The following is an 18013-nucleotide window of genomic DNA, read 5'->3' as shown; positions in this document are numbered from 1 at the left end:
AAAAGTTATTTCAAGTTTGGAGAGTAGTATACTTTTTTAAAATAAGATAAAATTTATATGCAGTGAATTTCATACATATATGCAGTTCAGTGACCTTTAACAAAGGTAACCTACAGCTCAGTTAAGATATAGAACATTTTCATCGTCCTGAAAAGTTCCCCCATGCTCCTCCAGTTAGTCCCCACTTTCATAGGCAACCACTCTTCTGGTTTCTGTCATCATAGACTGTTTTGCCTTTTCTTGACTTCATATGAGTGGAATCATACAGAATGGTAATATGTATATATGTAACCTTTCTGTTTGTTCAGTTTTGCTTAATATATGCAAATCTATTTAGAGTATTTTTTATTTGGTCATTGCATTTTTTTCTGAGAAGTTTGTTTTACATTATAAAGGAAACACTAGCTTTTTCTTTCTCCCCATTCTCCAACTGCACCGTAATAGTTTATGAATTACTTCCTTATATGCTGTGAAATCTATCTAATGTTAAGTAGACTTCTTTTTAAAATCAAACCATGTTAAAATCCTAATCTAGTTAGTTTCAGGAAATAATTAAAATACATACCTTGATTGTAGCAAAGACCCATATCGTTTCATCCATATTCAGTCTTTATTATACCTTCCTTTTTGGGTGTTTTGTGTAGCTGGTAAAATATGAAGAACATTATTGTTTTTCTCTTGAGAGGCACGATCCTAAGTGTCCTAGAAGAGCTTTCCTTCTTGGCTGTAGAATCTCAGAACTGATAGTGAGACCTTGCAGAGTCCAGCTTCCAATATCTTGGCTTTTGATTGGTTAAATCAACTTGTTAGAAGAGTCTTTCCGTTCTTAAATGGTTCCACATGATAAAATGCTGACTTTGTTTCTTAATTCTTTATAATTTTACAAAGCTGCTAGAGTGTCTATTCAGATATAGTTTTATCAGAAGAAATTCAGGCCAGATTGACTATAGTTTAGTTCTGTGATCAAAGGCCATAACACCTTCCAAGTTTACTCTTAGGGTTTAAAGTTCATTGCTTTATCACATCTTTTTTTTTTTTCCTCCTTCAAATGAAAAGTTTTCTTTTTCCTTGAATACATTTTTTGTTGCCTGGTACAGTGGCTTACACCTGTAATACCAGCACTTTGGGAGGCTGAGGCAGGTGGATTACCTGAGGTCAGGAGTTCAAGACCAGCCTGACCAAGATGGTGAAACTCCCATCTCTACTAAATACAAAAAATTAGCCAGGCATGGTGGCACATGCCTGTAATCCCAGCTACTTGTGTGGCTGAGGCATGAGAATCTCTTGAACCTAGGAGGCGGAGGTTGCAGTGAGCCAAGATTGTGCCATTGCATTCCAGCCAGGACAACAAGAGCAAAGCTCTGTCTCAAAAAAAACTTTTTCTGTTGTTGTTGTGATGGAGAGTGCTTTGTTGCTTTGAGATTTTAGAAGTTTAAAAGCATGGCCAGGCACAGTGGCTCATGCCTGTAATCCTGGCACTTTGGGAGGCCAAGGTTGGTGGATCTAAAGGTCAGGTGTCTGAGACCAGGCTGACCAACATGGTAAAACCCTGTTTCTACTAAAAATACAAAAATTAGCTGCGCATGGTGGTGCGCACCTGTAATCCCAGTTACTCAGGAGGCTGAGGCAGAATTGCTTGAACTTGGAAGGCAGAGGTTAAAGTGAGCCAAGATCATGGTGCTGTACTCTAGCTTGGATGACAGAGCGAAACTCTGTCTCAAAAAGAAAAAGAAGTTTAGAAGCATTTAGTTAATGATAACTCAATAGTGTTGATGATTAATAGTCTTGGGAAAATATAGCCAGTGTTTTAAATATTTCTCATGTAGTGATTTGTATGAAATTGGATTTTGCGAACAGAGGAATGCTTTGAAGGGTATTAAAGATAGTTTTTTTTTATTCTGCTTTGATTTCCAAATAATTTTCTTTTTTTAGAAGTAACTTCCTGATATATGTCAATATATACTGTTATTAATGAAAATGAGAGCTAACACATAAAGTTATTTAAGTTATGAATTTTCTTCCAAAATTAAAAAAAAATACAAAATGAATTTTTTTTTTTTTTTTTTTTTAAGAGATCACTCTGTCACCCAAGCTGGAGTACAGTGGTGCGATCTCGGCTCACTGCAACCTCTGCCACCCGGGTCCAAGAGATTCTCCTGCCTCAGCCTCCCAAATAGCTGGGATTACAGGCACCTGCCACTGTGCCTGACTAATATTTGTAGTTTTAGTAGAAATGGTTTCACCATCTTGGCCAGGCTGGTCTTGAATGCCTGACCTAGTGATCCGCCTGCCTCGGCCTCCCAAAGTGCTGGGATTATAGGCGTGAGCCACTGTGTTTGGGCAATTAATTGATTTTTAAATTTTTTTTTTTTTTTGTAGAGGGATTCTCAGTCTGTCACCCAGGCTGAAGTATAGTGGCACCATCTCAGTTCACTGCAACCTCTGCCTCCTGGGTTCAAACAATTCTCCTGCCTCAGTCTCCCAAGTTGCTGGGACTACAAGCGTGCACCACCACACCTGGCTAATTTTTTGTATTTTTAGTAGAGACAGAGTTTCACCATGTTTGCCAGAATGGTCTCAAACCCCTGACCAGAGGTGATCTGCCCTTGTCAGCCTCCCAAAGTGCTGGGACTATAGGCGTGAGCCACTGAGCCCGGCTGATTTTTTAATTCCTTTTTATTTTATGGACTATAGCTGTGAAATAACTAAAAGCAAAGTTCAGGAAAGGAAGAAAATAAAAAGATGAAATAAAGGAAAAGTCCATAATTCACCAATTATAACCAGCCTCTGCTTTTGTAAGAGTATTTACTACTTGAGTAAATTAGGAAATTTTCAATGTTGAATAACAGTGGCAGACTAAACGTGAATAATTATCAAGGAGATAGTCAGCTCTAGTACAAAGTTCAGTATTCTGCAAGAGAATCCTAGAGGACTCTTAGCCAGCTCAATCTTGAAAGAAAAAAATGTGATATGAGTTCTTGGCCCCATTTTGTTGCTTCAGTGGCTTCACATTGGCTCATAAGGCCTTCACTTATTTCTTTCTCTTATTTCTTGCCAACTCATCAACAAAAACAAATTTGTTTCTATTGTAGATGTCTGAAAAATTAAATAAAAATTAATATTTTATTAATGGAATACAAATTACAGAATTTGCTGGCGAGATAAACTATACATAGGTAAAACAGTTAGATCCTAGGCCAGGGGACATGGCTTACGCCTGTAATCCCAACACTTTGGGAAGCTGCGGCAGGCAGATTGTTTGAGGCCAGGAGTTCGAGACCAGCCTGGGCAACATGGCGAAATCCCATCACTACTAAAAATACAAAAATTAGGCAAGGCACAGTGGCTCACGCCTGTAATCCCAGCACTTTGGGAGGCCTAAGTGGGCAGATCATTTGAGGTCAGGAGTTCGAAACCAGCCTGGCCAACATGGTGAAACCTCATCTCTACTAAAAATAAAAAAATTCTCCAGGCCTTGTGGTGCATGCCTGTAATTCTAGCTATTCAGGAGGCTAAGGCAGGAGAATCACTTGAAGCCGGAAGTTGGAGGGTGCAGTGAGCTGAGGTCACACCACTGTACTCCACCCTGGTTGACACAACAAGACTCCTTCTCAAAAAAATAAAAATAGTAGCAATAAATAAACAAAAATACAAAAATTAGCCAGGCCTGGTGGCATACACCTGTAATCCCAGCTATTTGGGTAGCTGAGGCACAAGAATCGCTTGAACCTGGGAGGTGGAGTTGCAGTGAGCCAAGATTGTGCCACTGTACTCCCTCCTGGGTGACAAAGAAAAAAAAATTAGGTCTAAGGTAATCATGTACTGAACATGAATACTAAGGAAATTCAAAGATCTTTGACCAGTTTTTCTCCTGGGACTATCCTTGTAGTAATTAAAGCACCAGTACATAGGACATAAAAGTACTAAGATATAACAGCAGCAAAAAGCTGAAAACTGAATTCCTACAGTATAGAAATGACTGAATAAGTTAAGATTTATTCACCCCAAGAAATGGCATGGAGGCATCAAGCAGAATGAATTGATGACTTGAAGGGGGAGAATTCCATGACCTATTGTTATGTTAGAAAAGGAAGATACAGAAAAGAGTGCGTAGTATCCCATTTTGTAAAATAGTAGTGACCCAAAAAGCCCCAAATGCATGTGTGTGTATGTATGTATGACCATGTGAGTGGTGAGAAAACTCAGAAAAGATACATACTAGATTACAAACCTGGTCGAGGCTGTGAGTAGGAGGAGGTAATAGGAGTAAGGAGCCAAACAATGAAGGAAAGAGGGAAAAACATTGAAAGAATTCAGTCTTCATTTATATACAATTATAGGGTATATGTTTATAAGGAAGTGAAATAGTTACCTTTTTAAAATTCAAAGGGCACTGGGCACAGTGGCTTACACCTGTAATCCCAGCACTTTGGGAGGCCAAGGCAGGTAGATCACCTGAGGTCAGGAGTTCAAGACCAGCCTGGCCAATATGGTGAAACCGTCTCTACTAAAAATACAAAAAATTACCCAGGTGTGGTAGTCCATGCCTGTAATCCCAGCTACTCAGGAGGCTGAGGTGGGAGAATTCCTTGAGCTCAGGAGGCAGAGGTTGCAGTGAGCCGAGATGGTGCCACTGCATTCACGCCTAGGTGACAGAGTGAGACCCTGTCTCAAAAAAAAAAAAATTCAAAGGGATAAATCAGTATTACTTAGGCTAATCAAGAAAACTTTTTGAATGAGAAGAGTCTGAAAACAAACATGTATTAAGCCAAGATTTTGCAGTGGAGTTAGTGTGGCGGGAGAAGAAATTTTAGAAGACACATTGTAAGCAAGATAATAGAGAAAGAATAGATTTTTTACTTATGTAAGAAATAAGGAATTAATTGCAGAATAATTGGGGCAGTGATTAAAAAAAAGTTGGCCAAGTCAGCAAAGGCCCTATATTGTATAGTTTCATTATATGAAATCTGTGCCATAGGCAAATCCATAGAGACAGATAATAGATTAGGAGTTGCCAAGGACTAGGGGGATTGTGAGAAAATGGGGAGTGACTGCTCATGGACATGGAGTTTTTTTATTTGAATTGTTCTAAAATTCATTGTGGTGATGGTTGCACAATTCTGTGACTATATCAGAAGCTCTTGAAATATATACTTTATTTTATTTATTTTATTTTTTTGAGATGAGGTCTCACTTTGTTGCCTAGGCTGGAGTGCAGTGGTAGGATCTTGGCTCACTGCAACCTCCACCTCCCAGGTTCAAGCGATTCTCCTGCCTCAGCCTCCCGAGTAGCTGGGATTACAAGCATGCACCACCACACCTAATTTTTGTATTTTTTTTTTTGGTAGAGATGAGGTTTCACCATGTTGGCCATGCTGATCTCAAACTCCTGACCTCAGGTGATCACCCACCTTGACCTCCCAAAGTGCTGGGATTACAGGCATGAGCCACCTCAGCTACTCAGGAGGCTAAGGTGGGAGAAGTGCTTGAGTCCAGGAGGTGGAGGTTGCAGTGAGCCAAGATCATGCCACTGCACTCCAGCCTGGGCAACAAGAGGGAAACTCTGTCTCAAAAATAAATACATGCATGCACACATACACACATATGTATATACACACATGTATATGTACACATGTATATGTATATATATATATACACACACACATACACACAATGAATATAACTAAGTGAGTAGTAGAATGCACCAAAGACCTGGAAGCAACCTAAGGGGTCCATGATTCCAGTTTTCAGGTAGGACCACATTCAACTATCATTTCTTCCAAATTTTTGCAATGGAATAGAAATTTGAAACTGGGGTTATCTCCTTAATTCCCCATGTGCTATAAGGAGATTTGGCATGAATTGAATAATTGTACTTGAGTATCTCCATCTAATATTAAACTACCTTAAGGGCCAGGCATGGTGGCTCATGCCTGTAATCCCAGCACATTGGGAGGCTGAGGTGGGTGAATCACAAGATAAGGAATTCAAGACCAGACTGGCCAACATGGTGAAATCCCATCTCTACTAAAAACCCCGTCTCTCCTACCTCTACCTCTTGGGAGGCCGAGGTAGGAGAATTGCTTGAACTGAGACTCAGGAGGTGGAGGTTGCAGTGAGCCGAGATCTCATCACTGCACTCCAGCCTGGGCTACAGAGCGAGACTGCATCTCAAAAAAAAAAAAAAAAAAAAAATATCTTAAGTACTTTGGCACTGCAGAAGTGTAAAGCACCACTTTTATTTTTCATGTCTAGGGGAGGTAACTCCAGGACTATCTCAGGTGGAATATGCACTTCGCAGACACAAACTGATGTCTCTGATCCAGAAGGAAGCACAAGGACACAGTGGGACAGACCAGACAGTGGTTGTGCTCTCCAACCCTACATACTACATGAGCAACGATATTCCCTATACTTTCCACCAAGACAACAATTTCCTGTACCTGTGTGGATTCCAAGAGCCTGATAGTATTCTTGTCCTTCAAAGCCTCCCTGGCAAACAATTACCATCACACAAAGCCATACTTTTTGTGCCTCGGCGAGATCCCAGTCGAGAACTTTGGGATGGCCCACGATCTGGCACTGATGGAGCAATAGCTCTAACTGGAGTGGATGAAGCCTATACGCTAGAAGAATTTCAACATCTTTTACCCAAAATGAAAGGTAACAAATGGGAGCAGAAGTCATATTACAAACCAGATTGGGATTAAGACCTTTCTTGCCTATTTAGAGAAGTCCTTAATTTCATTATCATAGCATCACCATTTCTTGAAGATTACTCATCAGCTTCTTGATATTTGACTACTACTTTTTATCTTAGTGCTGTTGCCAAATCCTCAAAAGGAGGTACTGTTCTCCAAAAATAATCATCACAGCATCAGAATCACCTGGCAATCCATATTAAAATTAAAAATGTGTAATATGTAATAGGAAGTAAAATCTCAGGTCTCTACCTCATATCTACTAAATCAGAATCTGCATTTTAACAAGATCCTTAATGTGGTTCATATACAGTTGAGTTCTTTTTTTTTTTTTCTTATGAGGCAGAGTCTCACTCTGTCCCCCAGGTTGGAGTGTAGTAGCACAGTGATGGCTCACTGCAACCTCAAACCCCAAAGCACAGTCTTCCTGCCTCAGCCTCCAGAATACAGGGACTACCTGGGCACACCACCACATCTGGCTAATTTTTTTAAATTGTTTATAGAGATGGACTTTCATTTTGTTACCTAGGCTAGTTTTGAACTTCTGGCCTCAAGGGAGCCTCCTACCTTGGCCTCCTGAAGTGCTAGGATTACAGATGTGTTGCACCGTGCCTGACCGCAGTTGACTTCTTGTCCCTCAAAGAAATTACTTTCTCTGTAGTTCCTCTGGTGAAATTTTAATCAGTCTGAATGTTTTGAGATTTTTCTTCTGGGAATTTTTTTCAGAAACTACACCACATTATATAGTTTATATATCTAGTTTATATATTTAGTTTATATTATCTTTAGTAATTCTTATAAAACTTTAGCTCTGGGAAGCGTTTTATTTTTTGAAGTATCTTACTTAGAAAATAAGATACATGATCAATTTTAAAAATACTGATTTTAGGGCAAGATAATGTATAACTGTAAAGTTTTTGTTTGATTTTTCTTATATGGCTCATAAATCATTTCTGAAGTTAGCTTCTAAAAGAGAATTCCAAAAATGTTTTCACAATCATGAAATACATTAGACTGTATCCTGTAAAGACTCTTTTGGAAGAAAATACTCATTTGAGGTCAGGAGCCGTGGCTCAAGCCTGTAATCCTGGCACTTTGGGAGGCCAAGGCAGGTGGATCACGAGGTTAGGAGATCGAGACCATCCTGGCCAACATGATGAAACCCTGTCTCTACTAAAAATACAAAAATTAGCTGGGCGTGGTGGCACGCACCTGTAGTCTCAGCTACTCAGGAGGCTGAGGCACGAGAATCACTTGAACCCCAAAGGCAGAGGTTGCAGTGAGCTGAGATTGCACCACTGCACTCCAGCTTGGTGACAGAGTGAGACTGTCTCAAAAAAAAAAAGAAAAGAAAGAAAAAATACTCATTTGAATGTATAAGTTCTAATATATTTGATTAAATTCATTTTATTACTTTATAGAAGTATTTTCCATTTTATAGATAATTAGCATGTTCAATTCATTGAACTTTCTTGTGTCTTCAAAATCCACGTAAATATGGGGCATAGAATCATTTTCTTTGTAGCTTTTTTATTTCTTGCATTGCTAGTTGTCATACTCTACTGTCTAAATTTCATTAACTCAGTATAGTTACAATCTCATGTAAAATAAATTTCTCAAAAATACTTTTCAGTCACCATTCTTAATGTTAGCCGAAATCATATTTTTTAAAGGCTAAAAAACCTTTGAAAAAGTGAGCTATGATTTCATACACTGTGAACAGGTAGTAGAGGTTGTTTTACTTAAATTGTAACAATTGGCCGAGCGCAGTGGCTCACACCTGTAATCCCAGCACTTTGGGAGGCCAAGTTGGGCAGATTACCTGAGGTCAGGAGTTTAAGAACAGTCTGGCTAACATGGTGAAACCCCTGTCTTTACTAAAAATACAAAAAAATTAGCTAGGCATGGTGGCATACACCAGTAATCCAGCTAATTGGGAGGCTGAGGCAGGGGAATTTCTTGAACCAGGGAGGTGGAGGTTACAGTGGGCTGAGATCATGCCACTGCACTCCAGCCTGGTCAACAGAGTGAGACTGTGTCTCAAAAAAAAAAAAAATTACGACAATTAAATTTTCATCTATTATAAGTAGGATAAGTGTTTCCCATGAATATACATTTAAAACCATTTTTATTTTAAAAAAATATACAGTACATAGAATCACTAGTGCATATCCAATCAAAGTTTTCTGGACTTTTTTCCCCTCTAGTTTCCCCAAAGTACTTTTTAGTCATATAAAACATACAGACCTTCTCACTTGGATTGTTGGGAATACTGTTCATAGCCTACTGTTAGAAAGAAAAAGTACAAATGTAGATCTATCTGGTGTTAAGTGCAAATCATTTTCATAATGAGCCTTTATATTGTACATCTTAGGCAAATATAGACCATTTCCTTAGGTGTCTAAAGTTGAAAGGTGAACTGTGATTGTTTACAAAGAGAATGTGTAGCAGTTGTAAAGGGAGAAGTGAGGAAATATCAACTGTAGTGTTTTTTTTTCTTTTTTTAATATTTTTCATTTTTTTTTTTCAAGACGGGGTTTCACCATGTTGGTCAGGCTGGTCTTGAACTCCTGATGTCAGGTGATCCGCCCACCTTGGCCTCCAAAGTGCTTGGATTACAGGCGTGAGCCACTACGCCCGACCAGCTGTAGTATTTACATAGCAATGAATAATTGCTCTAGAATGGGAGGAGAACCCTTTCCCCAGTATTGAGATCATTATGTGAAAGGATAGGACACTTTACCCATAAAATCATGATCTGAGTATGTTTTTCTGTCCTTTTGTGTACAATTATTTAGCAAGTGCTTCAGCTCAATAAGTGGTGGTGAAGAACAGTTGTTTTAATTGTTCTTTAACAATAAATAATGAAGACTGGATGCAGTGACTCAACGCATGTTATCCCAGCACTTTGGGAGGCCGAGGCGGCTGGATCACAAGGTCAGGAGTTCGAGACCACCCTGGCCAACATGGTGAAACCCCTGTCTCTATTAAAAATACAAAAATCAGCTGGGCATGGTGGCGTGCACTTGTAGTCCTAGCTACTTGGGAAGCTGAGGCAGAAGAATCACTTGAACCCAGGAGGCAGAGGTTGCAGTGAGCCAAGATCGTGCCACTGCACTCCAGCCTGGGCAACAGAGGGAGACTCTATGTCTCACAAAAAAACAATAAATAATGAAACAAAATCAAAGCTTGAATAAAGCTTTAGTCCCATCTGTCATCCTTCATAAAGAACACTGAAGTTTAGGGACAGAAAAGCTGTATATTCAGTCTTAGAATATCTTGCAGCTTCCAGGAAATCACCTTCCTAGTGATTTATAATCAAACCTTTATTGCTGCAGTCCTGAGAGAGTTTTACTCTTAACACTTTAGAGTTCCACATTACAGGTTTTGTACTTCTGACTCTTGTTCCAGTCGTTATGACAGTTGAGATTTCTTCTTGTTGGTAGTTTTGTTTTAAATTTATTTTTTGGCTTCTCATTCTAAGTTGAGACGAACATGGTTTGGTATGACTGGATGAGGCCCTCGCATCCACAGCTCCACTCTGACTACATGCAGCCCCTGACTGAGGCCAAAGCCAGGAGCAAGAACAAGGTTCGGGGTGTTCAACAGCTGGTACAGCGCCTCCGGCTGATCAAATCTCCTGCAGAAATTGAACGAATGCAGATTGCTGGGAAGCTGACATCACAGGTATGATTCCTATTGAAAATGATTTTTTCCAGATTGGAAAAATTATAAACTCTTAAGGTTCAGTTAGCACCTTGAGGCCATATACCCAATGCAGTCTCCTCCCAGGCAGATGGGCATCTAGCTTTTGCTGCAGTGTGTAGTGAACATACCTAGAGACTTGCTTAATACCTTGTAAGGCAAAGTAAATCTGCCTTCTGTTAAGATTGTTCTTTTACCCATCCATCTTTGTTGTTGTTGTTGTTGTTGTTGTTTTGAGATAGAGTTTTGCTCTTGTTGCCCAGGCTGGAGTGCAATGGCATGATCTCAGCTCACTGCAACCTCCACCTCCTGTGTTCAAGTGATTCTCGTGCCTCAGCCTCCCGAGTAGCTGGGATTATAGGCATGTGCCACCATGCCTGGCTAATTTTGTATTTTTAGTAGAGACGGGGTTTCTCCATGTTGGTCAGGCTGATCTTGAACTCCTGACCTGAGGTGATCCGCCCACCTCGGCCTCCCAAAGTGCTGGGATTACAGGTGTGAACTACCATGCCCAGCCTACCCATCAATCTCTCTCCTTGGAACAACAGAAATTAATTCTGTTTCCTTTCCTTATAGTTACACTAATAGTGTCATTTAAGCAGTTTGGTTACTAAGAAAGACTCAGGACCTAAAGTGACAATGCTTACAGATCTGCAGTTTATTATAGGAAAAGGGTACAAAATAACCACAGTATGAAAGTAAGGATATATATCACAGCCAATGGCTGTTTCAAAGCAAGGAGCACAGAGAAGATAGGTGCTGGCTCCTATGGTCTTCCTTAGGCAAAGGCCAGGTAGAATGTATCTTTCTCTTACAGATTAGGAATCTCCAGTGTTGTCATACTCTGCTCAGGCTACCATAACAAAACAATCTTCATGGCTTAAGCAAGAGAAATTTATTGTCTCATAATTTTGCAGTATGGAAGTCTGATATTAGGGTGCCATCATGGTCCGTTTCTGGTGAGGGCTTTCCTCCTGGCTTACAAGAAAGTCGCTCTCTTGCTGTGTCCTTACATGACAGGGAAAGAGGGCCTTCTTATAAGTCCATAGTCCCATTAGATTAGAGCCCCACCCTTAATTGCCTAATTTAACCTTAATTACCTCCTAAAGACATAGAGATTAGAGCTTAAACACATTAATTCTGGTAGAAACACAATTCAGTCCATAGCACATACACAGAATACTTCAGGATCACAGACCCCAAAATGGAATCTCAGCTAGGGATTTTTGTTTTTTTGATCACATAGTCATATTCCTGCTATGTAATGGTAAAGCCACCAAGAGGTCTCACAGAGACCAAGTGTAAACCATAAATCTCACCGGCAAACTAATACAGACTACCCCAAAACTCCATATTTCATTTATTCTCTCCAAAGTGTTGGCCATTGACTTAATTTAAAATTTTTTTTAACTGTGGTGAACTATGCATAACATAAAAGAAGCCATTTTAACCATTTTTAAGTATGAAATTCAGTGACATTAGTATATTCACATTGTTGTGCAGCCATCACCACTTTTTCCATCATTCCAAATAGAAACTATACACATAAATAATACCCTCCCATTTTCCCCTTCTCCAGCCCTCAGTAACCTCTACTTTCTCTTTAAATCTACCTATTCAGTATCATACAACATTTGGCTTTTTGTGACTAGCTAATTTCACTTAGCATAATGTTTTTAAGGTTCATCCATTAGAATTTCTTGTGTCTTTTCTATGAATTGTACAGTACTTTGGCCTCCCTGATCCACCATTTTCTGCATTTAATGAATTATTAAAAACAATAATTAATCTATCATTAATAAAGTTTAAATATTCATCAAGCCAATTCTCCTCCATAGGGATAACATTCTAAGAGGGCTTTAATTCAGTCTCTCAATAAATTTGATCATCATCATTAGTAAGTATTATACTAAAGTTTATAAGCTCCTAAAATCTGAATTTTACCTGATTCCTATAATACATCATATAGCAGTACCATTGAAGTTAGAAGTCAGACAAAATTTAGCTGCTAAAGGCTTACGTTAAAATAAAAATTAAGGCCAGGCGTAGTGACTCACGCCTATAATCCTGTCACTTTGGGAGGCTGAGGCAGGAGAATCACTTGAGCTCAGGAGTTCAAGACCAGCCTGGGCAACATGGAGAGACCCTGTTGCTACAGAAATTTTTAAAAAATAGCCAGGCGTGGTGGTCCCATCTACTTGGGAGGCTGAGGTAGGAGGATCACTTGAGCTGGGGCAGTTGAACCTGCGGTGAGCTGTGATCATGCCACTGCACTCCAGCCTGGGCAACAGAGCAAGACCCCATCACAAAAAAGAATAATAACATTTTTTTTTTTTTTTTTGAGACGGAGTTTCGCTCTTGATACCCAGGCTGGAGTGCAATGGCGCGATCTCGGCTCACCGCAACCTCCGCCTCCTGGGTTCAGGCAATTCTCCTGCCTCAGCCTCCTGAGTAGCTGGGATTACAGACACGCGCCACCATGCCCAGCTAATTTTTTGTATTAGTAGAGACGGGGTTTCACCATGTCGACCAGGATGGTCTCGATCTCTTGACCTCGTGATCCACCCGCCTCGGCCTCCCAAAGTGCTGGGATTACAGGCTTGAGCCACCGCGCCCGGCAAGAATAATAACATTTTTAAAAATAAATTTAAAATTAAAAAATAAGACGGCTGGATGCAGTGGCTCACGCCTGTAATCCCAACACTTTGGGAGGCCAAGGCGGGCAGATCTCTTGAGCCCAGGAGTTCAAGACCAGCCTGGGCAACATGGTGAAACCTTGTTCTGCAAAATACAAAAAAATTAGCTGGGCATGATGGTATGCACCTGTTAGTCCCTGCTACTTGGGAGGCTGAAATGGAAGGATCACTTGAGCCCAGGGAGGTTGAGGCTGCAGTGAGCTGAGATTGCACCACTGCACTCCAGCCTGGGTGACAGAGTAAGACTTTGTCTCAATAAAGAAATAAATAAAAGAAGACAAAAATCATGGTGTAATTATTTTGTCCCTCCCTATGCAATTTGCGTCTTCTTATATACCATATGTTATTTCTCATAGGAGTCTAGATCAGAGGCCATATCTCTGCTATTTCAAGATTGAAAACATCTTGAAAACAGCCAAATTCCTTCTCGAAAAGTTACATGATATGGCTGGATGTGATGGCTCACGCCTATAATCCCAGCACTTTGGGAGGCCAGGACAGGTGGATCACTTGAGCCCAGGAGTTTGAGACCCACCTAGGCCACATAGTAAGACCTCATTTCTACAAAAAAAAAAAAATTTTTTGATTAGCTGGATGTGGTGGCACACACCTGTAGTCCCAGCTACTTGGGAGGCTGACGTGGGAAGATCACTTGGGCCCAGGAAGTCAAGGCTGCAGTAAGCCATGATCATGCCACTGTACTCTGGCTTGGGTGACGGACCGAGACCCTGTCTCAAAAAGTTACATGGTTTCACAGATGTTGACATCATTTGACAGATGTTGATTCTCAGTGAGAAAGATCCTGCAACAGAACTCATTTATCTGCCACCGGAAACACTCTCATCCTGTTTAAAATTTGTCCAGGACCCACAAACTTGCACTATAGGAAAAGAATGGTTGACACTCAGTTGCAATATTGTAGCTGTTAAAAAGCACCTCAACAGGTTGCATCCTTTAGTTAGAATTTTCATAGACCCCAGGGTCTGTGAGTCTCCCATGCATGCACAGTGTCGGTTTCTGCCATGGGAATCACTGGCAGTTGTGCTTGGGATACCTTGGACTCCATTTAAATTAAGATATCTGTAATGCAGCTTGTGTTAACATGCAAGCTTTTCCCATTGTTGGGTTGATTTGGACATGGGTAGCGCATGCTGTAAATTCTTAAGACCCATTTTGTTAGCACTGTCTATCATTTCAAACAGCTTGCCGCTTTTGTTCTTACTCTTGAAATAAGATGCCTTCAAGGCACCCTATTGGCGTCAGCAAATCTATTTCATCAGTATGTCTTTCCTCATTAAAAACAAATCCACCTGATTTGTTTTATGGCTCCTGATTCCACTGAGGCTCTCTTATTTTGAGTGTAGGAACACCACATGTTGCTGCCATTAAATATTAATACAACTAATATTTATACAACTTTTATTTGTACAACTGCTTTAGTACAACTAGGAAATAAATTTGGGACCCCAAAATATTGAGTCCCCCAGGCTTAGGTCATATGAGTGGTAGTCACACCTAAATAGACTCCTTTGAATGTACTTTGCAGAATAATCATCCACATTGAATTTAGAATTCTCAGAAATGTAGGCCCACCAAATTATACCTTGTTATTTCTTTTTGTCCCTGAGCCAAGTGTCCCAATTTTCTCTCCACCTCCTTAGGTTTATTCACGCACAATAACAATGCAAATAGCTATTTTTACACCTATTATAATAGATGGAACATGGCATGAGATAGCATTCTATCATCATATTCTGGTACCTTTGTAAAACTCTCATCAAATTAGTTAATGGTTGTATGTGTTAATTGAGATTATTATTCATTGATTTTCAATTTTTTTTTGAGATGGAGTCTCACTTTGTCACCCACATTGGAGTGGCATTGTCTTGGCTCACTGCAGTCTTCACCTCCCAGGTTCAAGTGATTGTCCTGCCTCAGCCTCCTGAGTAGCTGGACTACAGGCGCGTACCACCATGCCTGACCAATTTTTGTATTTTTAGTAGAGACAGGGTTTTTCACCATATTGGTCAGGCTAGTCTTGAACTCCTGACCTCGTGATCCACCCATCTTGGCCTCCCAAAGTGCTGGGATTACAGGCATGAGCCACCACACCCGGCTGACTGATTTTCAAATTTAACTGGCTAAATATTCTCACAGATTGCTTTCCCAACACAGATCATTTATAATAGGGACATCCTGTGAAACAGGAATCAAGAGATAGCCTTATTTATATTATTCCATATAATCATGGATATCTGTCCCATTTTTTAATCCATTTTGAGGACATATGTCATGCCTGGAAGTGTGCTTGTTAGATTGGCTGTTGTCTAGCTCTCTTTTTTTGCTGTTCAAAAGAGGAGGAGAAAGCTGGGCATGGTGGTGATGCCAGTAGTCCCAACTACTCAGGAGGCTGAGGCAAGAGGATCACTTGAGGCCAGGAGTTAGAGGCTATAGTAGACTATGATAGAGGTGCTATGATAGTGCCTGTGAGTAGCCACTGCACTCACAGGCAACACAGCAAGACTCAATTTCTTAAAAAGAAGGGGATTTCATAAGTCCTTCACCCCAAGGAGTATCTGAGTCAAAGCAAAGAGAGAATACTATTCTTTGCCTTTAAGCATTTCTTGAGGCAGCAGAAGCATCAGTTGAGCTTTTGTACCACTCATTTGTTGACTTCCTTCCCCTTAGCAGCAATCTTGCCTTTCTTAATCATTTTTTAAATTTTTTATTGTCTACATAGAAATTATACAACATATTTTGATATACATATACATAATACAGTGGTTACCACAGTCGGGCAGATCCATTTATTATTAATTTCAATGCAAACCTTTCCTACTGAAGGAGACTTCCCCTGGGTCAGCTACTGAGCTAGTCCAATCATATGGAGATAAATTGGATAAATACAGAAAATGGGACTATACTGTTGGCAGCCAGGACAATTTTTATTAACAATTTAAGCTTCAGTGGAGCCCACTGGTATACGTCATTGTTCAGTGCATACTGGCTGGCTTGGGTTCCTCCACCCATTTAATAGACTTGGTTGCTATTCAAGAGATCAACTTGTTGGTTCCATTCACCTTAAATTCTGGCATAGAGTTTCTTTGGTGAGTGTCAGCACGCCCTACTTTGATTTTTCCCTCAGAATTTCCATAGAGATTTCCAAAGAGCAGTTCCTCATGTGGTGGGGGCCTTTTATTGTTCAGTTATTTGTGACCCACTTGTTAAACCAGTTGCAAGTCCATTAGTGACAGCCCGAGTCAATATTTACCCACATAATAGGGCTTTTATGACTAGTTCTATCAGGACTGTTTGTAGCCTGTAATTTAGTTCTGTTCACCAACTTGTTCTTAACTTTTTCCATAGGATTTTACATTCTGCTGGACTCTGAACATCTACTTTTCATACAAATTGTCCTCAGTTCTAGAACAGCTGTCTGTGAACCAGTTTGATTGCCTGGCGTCTGTGGGCAAATAATTGAAAGGAGGGATCCTAGGGGGAAAAGACTACTTGCTTACGAATCTGATGAGTGTTTCACATGGACCCTGTGGTAGCATATAGTTCATTTTCATCACTTCCACTTCATAACAGACCTTTTTTTTTTTTTGGAGACAGTTTCACTCTTGTTGCCCAGGCTGTAGTGCAATGGCGCAATCTCAGCTCACCACAACCTTAGCCTCCTGGGTTCAAGCGATTCTCCTGCCTCAGCCTCCCGAGGAGCTGGGATTACAAGCATGCGCCACCATGCCCCACTAATTTTTGTATTTTTGTAGAGATGGGATTTCTCCGTGTTGGTCAGGCTAGTCACAAACTCCCAACCTCAGGTGATCCACCCGCCTCAGCCTCCCAAAGTACTGGGATTACAGGCATAAGCCCCTGCACCCAGCCTTATGACATAACTTCTTTGGACGTTGTCCATCTTACTGAAATGCAGTTTTGTTTTGTTTTTTTCCAATAGAGGTTACTACTTTTCTTTTTTTTCTGAGACGGAGTCTTGCCCTTTTGCCCAGGCTGGACTGAAGTGGTTCAATCTTGGCTCACTGCAACCTCCACCCCCTGAATTCAAGGGATTCTCCTGCCTTAGCCTTCCAAGTAGCTGAGATTATAGGCACTCGCCACCATACCTGGCCGAGTTTTGTATTTTTAGTAGAGATGGGATTTTGCCATGTTGGCCAGGCTGATCCTGAACTCCTGGCCTCGGGTGATCTGTCAGCCTCAGCCTCCCAAAGTGCTGAGATTATAGGTGTGAGCCACCACGCCTGGCCAAGATTACTTCTTTTCAATGGGTACTTCTTTTCAATGGAATACATTTCTAACATCATGGATAATAAGATACCTATTTCAGGTCTTTTTTTATTTTTAAGATGGAGTCTCTCTCTGTCACCCAGGCTGGAGTGCAGTGGCGTAATTTCGGCTCACTGCAGCCTCTGCCTTCCAGGTTCAAGCAATTCTCCTGCCTCAGCCTCCCAAATTGCTAGGATTACAGGAGTCCACCACCACACCCAGCTAATTTTTATAGTTTTCATAGAGATGTGGTTTCACTGTGTTGGCCAGGCTGGTCTCAAACTCCTGACCTCCAGTGATCTACCCAACTCAGCCTCCCAAAGTGCTGGCATGAGTCACCATACCTGGCCATATTTCAGATCTTACTATAATCTTATAAATCTTTTAATTGTAGGGAGTTGACTCAGTAAATGCTGTTACAAATTAGTAACTGTTTTTCAGAAGACACACAAGGAAAGCAACATCTAATAATGTCTTAGCCCGAAAAGTCCAGGAGTTAGTATAGAGCAGCAATTACAGCTTTTACTGGACTCTTGGGTGGCTGACACTTCTTATATCACTTCAGAATTAGAATTACATGGTCCTTACGTAGTAACTTGGGCCATAGCCTTCTGCAATTCTAAGAAG

The 18013-nt window shown here is 40.5% G+C and overlaps 1 protein-coding gene across 6 annotated transcripts in view; it reads left to right on the top strand.

Moving 5' to 3' along the window:
• Positions 1–18013, top strand: part of XPNPEP3 (X-prolyl aminopeptidase 3) — a 70249-nt gene that overhangs the window by 19079 nt on the left and 33157 nt on the right. For all 6 annotated transcript variants that reach the window (XM_012459041.2, XM_012459043.3, XM_012459044.1 and 3 more), the window contains 2 exons: positions 6256–6663; positions 10186–10388. In XM_012459041.2, coding sequence (XP_012314464.1) covers positions 6256–6663; positions 10186–10388 — 611 coding nt within the window. The remainder of the gene's footprint in view (positions 1–6255; positions 6664–10185; positions 10389–18013) is intronic.

Source organism: Aotus nancymaae, unplaced genomic scaffold, assembly GCF_030222135.1.
Source record: "Aotus nancymaae isolate 86718 unplaced genomic scaffold, 86718_ANA_hifiasm-v0.15.2.pri h1tg000076l, whole genome shotgun sequence".
NCBI lineage: Eukaryota > Metazoa > Chordata > Mammalia > Primates > Aotidae > Aotus > Aotus nancymaae.
This window is presented reverse-complemented; position numbering and strand designations above follow the sequence as displayed.